This window comes from Octopus bimaculoides, chromosome 5 (genome assembly GCF_001194135.2).
Source record: "Octopus bimaculoides isolate UCB-OBI-ISO-001 chromosome 5, ASM119413v2, whole genome shotgun sequence".
Taxonomy (NCBI): domain Eukaryota; kingdom Metazoa; phylum Mollusca; class Cephalopoda; order Octopoda; family Octopodidae; genus Octopus; species Octopus bimaculoides.
Genome location: NC_068985.1, coordinates 25,659,075 through 25,665,548, shown reverse-complemented (window position 1 = coordinate 25,665,548; position 6,474 = coordinate 25,659,075). Strand labels below are relative to the sequence as shown.

Sequence of the window (6,474 nt, the reverse complement as noted above, 5' to 3'; positions counted from 1 at the left end):
GGTGCCATCACGATTTCGATTTCACTTGCCTCAACAGGTCTTTGCAAGCGGAGTTTAGTGTCCAATGAAGGAAGGTATGCATAAGTGGGCTGGCTACACCCTTTCAGAGGCCTTGTATTTAGGTCTCACTTGGCTTGCTGGGTCTTCTCATGCACAGCATATTTCCAAAGGTCTCGGTCAGATAAATTTGTAAATATAAATTTGTAAATATACAGAAGTATTGTATAATGTTGAACATACATATTAATGCAAACATATGCATAATTTCTTCAATACTGAAATTGACACCACATGAGGGTTGTGAAATGGCTGTAACCTTAAGGCTGTTATGTGGTTAAATAGATATATATTCACCTTTCATTCCTCCTGTCTTTATGTTCATATATATATATATATTTGCAGAAACCAAACAACGAAGTTTCCTACAGAATTGTTGGTGACAATGATGCTCTCAAGTACTTCACTGTTTCATCTAGTGGAGAAGTTTCATTGAAATCATCGCTGTTATCAGACTCAGCTACACGCTATCAGGTACGATTGATTGAAGCTTATATAATTGAAAAGTATTTTAAACAGTCAATTAATTTTGATTTTCTTAATATATGATATACAAACTGTACTAAATATATATATATCATTTGGACGGAAAAAATATCAATTCTGTAGACAAGGTCAGAACAGTATTGGAGGAGTATTTTTCATCACGGACAAGGGAATTTTGGAAGAGGGGCCTGACAAGTCTACCAGATAGATTGGAAGAGCATTGTAGAAAATGAAGGAGAGTATATTTTAGATTAAAAAAGAACTTTGCTTATCTTAATTTTGGAAATTAAAAGAAGTATAAAAAACCCCATTATTTATGGGATGATCCAATATATATACAGCAAACATCAAGAATTTATATATGTATGTACTTGTGTGTGTGTCTGCATGTGTAATGCATGTATTGGATCATCCCATAAATAATGGGGTTTTTATACTTCTTTTAATTTCCAAAATTAAGATAAACAAAGTTCTTTTTTAATCTAAAATATACTTTCCTTAATTTTCTACAATGCTCTTCCAATCTATCTGGTAGACTTGTCAGGCCCCTCTTCCAAAATTCACTTGTCCGGGATGAAAAATACTCCTCCAATACTGTTCTGACCTTGTCTACAGAATTGATATTTTTTCCGTCCAAATGATTTTGAAGACTGCTGAATAAATGATAATCAGATGGGGCAATGTCCAGTAAATATGGTGGGTGGGGCATCGTTTCCCTTTCAAATTACTCCAGCTTTTAGAATGTCATCCCTCGTTGGAGCAATATCTTGATGGAAAAACACCTTTAATCTAGGAAAAAAAAAAGAAAAAAATTCGTAATTATAATCTATTCAGTGCCCTCAGAAGATATCTTAGATAATTCTCATAAAAATCATTGATATAGGAAACTCTTTAATTGTGTTTTTTATAATACCAGAAATTTTTTCATTGTAGAGTGGTATTTTTCATTCTTTATATTTCTCTTTCCAGATTCAGATACAAGCTTTTGATTTAGGAAATCCCTCAAGAACTTCAAGTACATATTTAACAATTCCAGTAAATGTGCAAAGAAATTTGCAAACACCTACATTTACACAATCTGTGTATAAGGTAGAGATTTCTGAGACTTCCTCACCAGGACTTAGTATCTTCACCGTCACAGCAAACGATAATGTAAGTATAAAGATTATGTGTGCATATGAGTGTGTGCATATGAGTGTGTGCATGTGAGTATGTGTATAACTGTTGTGTTTAATATATATCACAATTTATATGTCATCATAATCATCTTTTACCATTAATGTTCCATATCTTCAGTAGTTCATATATACGAAAAAGAAGCCTGTACAGCTAAGATTTTTAAAGGTGTGAAACCATTGGTCATTCTCTGACCAGCCATAGCAATCAACTTCCCAATACACACACACACACACACACACACACACACACACACACACACACACACACACACACACACACACACACACACACACACACACACACACACACACACACACACATGCATATATATATGATGGACTTTCCAGTCATTAGACGATATATGACGGTTTGACAATTTCTTACAGAACAACCACACAGATGATTTGTTCATAGTGATCAAATGTTTGTGTACACAATAAACTCACTCCCTCCATCAAATCGACATTACCTGTACAGGTGCAATGGGTGCCACATATCAGATGATGAAATGATCGCAGAGCAACATGAAATGAAGTGCTTTGCTCATGAGCACAACGCAATGCCCGGTCTGGGAATCGAACCCATTATCTCGCAATTGTGAATGCAACACCTTAACCACTGAGCCATGTACCTTTATATTATCTGAAATGTATAATATTATATATCCATCATGGCTGATCTTATCAATCAGTTTCGTGCAAGGACTACAATGGAGTATTAGGTAACAATCCAATTATAAACCTTACGCTCATCAGAGTTAGCTGATATGGAAGGGAATATGGTGACTGCTCTCTAGTTACCATATTCCCTTCCATGTTGGCTAACTCTGATGAGTGTTAGGTTACCTAACCATTGTATTCTTTGCATGAAACCGATTGGTAAGCTCAGCCATGATGGCTATATAATACTATACATTTTGGATAATATACCCACTCTATTGACATATATGAGTACATCTTTTCCCTGACTTATGGTCTTTTAGATGACTAATGTACGTATATATATTTAAAGCTTTCTTCTATACTCTTTTATATTCTCTCTGTATGCAAGAGCTGTTCCAATTATGCTCCATTTCAGTTTAACTCTTTAGTATTTAAACTGGCCACATCTGACCCAAATATTCTACTTGTCTTATGTTCAAACTGGTCAGTTCTGGCCTCTCACACCTTTACAATGTCATTCAAAAAGTAAACAATCACATCATCAAAATCTTGAATCTGCAAGATAAATGCCTCATTAATTCAAAACAATGTAAAAAAAAAAAAAAAAAAAAAGCATTACATTTGACAGAGTAACCTGAATACTAAGGAGTTAAGACTAATACTCTGATGTACATCAAATACATTTAAGTACAGATATACAGCACATCAACAAACTTTTAATAATATAAAATTATAGAATGTAACATCAATATCTGAATATGCTTAGACTAGCAAAGCCAACTTTTTATTTACCACATAACCATATTTGCACATACCTTTTGCCATTGTAAATTGTTTGATGAAGGATATAATTTTTTTTAAATGATTCCATTATTGTATTATTATAAATTAAATCATGCCTCTTGCTTTTCTCAGGATCTAAAATATAACCAGATATCCTATACACTGAAAGGAATTGACGTGAGTTTGACATTGTTTGATGTTAACCGAGTTACAGGCCAAATTTCACTGAAAAGCAATGTTGACTTGACAAAGGAAACTGAATCAGAATATACAGTAAGTATTTTGCTCAGGAATCATTTTTCACTATCTCACACATTCCATTTTCTGTTACCCAAAGGCTTGGATGATTTTCTGCTAAATCTCATGTGATATAGTAAGGAATTGTAGTACAAAAAGGCAGACTGAATGTATAATTCTTGAGAAAGTCAAATCTGGTTCGACAATTTTATATTTTTTGCCACACAGTAATTTATATCTTTCTCCAGCTGTTTAGAGTAATCTGGCTGCATCATGTAACCCTGCCATTGTAAGACCTGAAATTACTGTTTCATTACTGAGCCATTAACCATGGTTGTGTTGAACTGTAAGCAGAAGAAATTTATCCTTTTGTTAAATAGAGGAGTCTCTGCATGGCTACTCATCATCATCATCATCATCATCGATTAACGTCCGTTTTCCATGCTGGCATGGGTTGGACAGTTTGACTGAGGTCTGGAGAGCCAGCAGCTGCACCAGGATCCAATCTGATCTAGCAATGTTTTTACAGCTGGATGCCCTTCCTAACGCCAACCACTCTGAGAGTGTAATGGGTGCTTTTTACATGCCCCCAGTACAGGAACCAGTCAGATGGGCCTGGTATCAATCATGTTTGGATAGTGCTTTTTATGTGCCACCAACACATGGGCCAGTTATAGATACTAGCGTTGGCTACGTTCAGTTGGTGTTTTTTATGTGCCACTGGCATGGGGGTCAGTCAGGGGGTTCTGGTATCGATCACATTTGGATGGTGCTGTTTTCATGTCACCGGCATGGGAGCCAGTCAGGGGGTACTGGCCACAGCCACGATATTGCTTTTACTTAACTCAACAGGTCTTCTCAAGCATATCATATCACATGACACATCAGGGGTACTCTTAACTGGGCCGGACATGTGTGGCTGTGATCTCGCTTCAGCTGCCAGGTTTTTTCAGTTACAGTATATCTCCAAAGGTCTCAGTCTCCTGTCATTGCCTCTGTGAAGCCCAATGTTTAGAGATCATGCTTCACCACCCCATCCCATATCTTCTTGGCTCTCCCTCTTCCACAGGTTCCTTCCACAGTTACGGAGTAGTACTTCCTCATGAAGCTGTCCTCATCCATACGTAACGCATGACCATACCAGTGCAGTCGTCTCTCTTGCACACCACATTTGATGCTTCTCATGCCCAACTTTTCTCTCAGGGCACTTATACTCTGTTGTGTATGTACACTGACATTACACATCCAGTGGATCACACTAGCTTCATTTCTTTCAAGCCTACGCATGTCCTCAGCAGTCATGGCCCATGTTTCACTGCCATGTAGCATGGCAGTTGTCACACATGCATCATACAGTCTACCTTTCATCCTGAGAGATAGGCCCTTAGTTGCCAGCAGAGTTAGGAGCTCCCTGAATTTTGCCCAAGCTATTCTTATTCTAGTTGCTACACTCTCAGAGCAACCACTACAAACTTGGTCGCCTAGTTAGTGGAAGCTATTAACTACTTTTAGTTTCTCCTCCTGGCATGTGATGGAATCTGTTTACCCATAATGTTATACTATTTATACTTGCTCTTTCATAAGCATGCTGGTAAAAAAAAATTTGGCTAGTATAACTGATTGGTGAACATAAACTAATAAGTATATGTAAATGGGACCAATTTAAGGATGTAAATCCACTAGGATCTAAGCTATATCTGTGTACAGGGATCTCTTAATTCATGTATTTATGAGAACTACACCAAAATACTGAAGAAAGACAATTTAACACTAAGGCATAAACTGAATGTAATCAACTAACCATTCCTTTAAATTTCAGATCTTTTGCCTATACGAGAAACAGCTACTATAATCATAGTTGTCATCATCATCATCATCATCATCATCAAGCAGTGAGTCAGCAGAATCATTAGCATATTGGGCACAAAGCTTAGATGCATTTCATTTGTCATTATGTTCTGAGCTCAAATTTTGCCAAGGTCAACTTTGTCTTTCAGCCTTTTGAGGCAGATAAAATAAGTACCAGTCAAATACTTATCCCTCCTCTTAAAACCTGCTGGCCTTGTGCCAAAATTTGAAATCCTCATGATTATTATTATTGTTATTATTACTATTATTATTATTATTATTATTATTATTATTATTATTATTATTATTATTATTATTATTATTATTATTATAGCTTGTGGTAGAAGCTGCAGACAATGGTGTTCCACCACGAAAGAACACAGCTTTAGTATTGGTGACTGTAGAAAGAAACAAGAATAACCCAGTATTTGACAGACAGAATTACAATACCATCATAAATGAAACCATATCACCTGGCGTAACCATCATAAGTGTAAGAGCTACAGATGCTGATTCAAAGGTAACATATTTTTAAATATACTAGTCCCTTAATAAACCCTTGGTGCTTATAGACTAAGTATTTCAAAAGAGTCTAGAGACCATCGTTATGTAAACAATTTCAAACAAAATTATATATATGTGTTTATGTGTGTGTATATATATGTATGTATATGTGATGTGACGTTTATGTGTTTGTGTGTTTGTGTGTGTATGTGTGCATGTGTGTGTGTTTGTGTGTGTGTGTGTGTGTGTGTGCAGATTGGTAATGATCAGCACATTTAAAGACCAAAACGAAAACTAATGAAGTCAAATGGATGTACAGAGTAAGTATATTAGTTTGAAACTCAGCAAAGGATTTAGATGGAAAATTAAAAGTAAAAATATGATGTTTCAAGTGTAGTTCTTTACTGGTTTGTGGAAGGAAAGGAAGAAGGAATGGATAGTCAGGAGAAAAGCACATGGGTTGTATATATATATAGCCATGCTACATGGCAGTGAAACATGGGCTGTGACTGCTGAGGACACGTGTAAGCTCGCAAGGAATGAAGCCAGTATGCTCCGCTGGATGTGTAATGTCAGTGTGCATGCCCTTCAGAGTGTAAGTATCTTGAGAGAAAAGCTGAACATAAGAAGCATCAGTTGTGGTGTGCAAGAGAGACGATTGCACTGGTATGGACATGTGGCGAGAATGGATGAGGATAGCTGCGTGAAAAAGTGCCAC

General features: G+C 36.4%; 1 protein-coding gene across 1 annotated transcript in view; it reads left to right on the top strand.

Annotated features, from left to right (window-relative positions):
- The window catches only part of LOC106874390 (uncharacterized), a 280,957-nt gene that overhangs the window by 59,928 nt on the left and 214,555 nt on the right, over positions 1-6,474 (top strand). The window contains exons 29-32 of the mRNA XM_052968226.1: positions 403-531; positions 1,513-1,695; positions 3,300-3,440; positions 5,587-5,772. Coding sequence (XP_052824186.1) covers positions 403-531; positions 1,513-1,695; positions 3,300-3,440; positions 5,587-5,772 — 639 coding nt within the window. The remainder of the gene's footprint in view (positions 1-402; positions 532-1,512; positions 1,696-3,299; positions 3,441-5,586; positions 5,773-6,474) is intronic.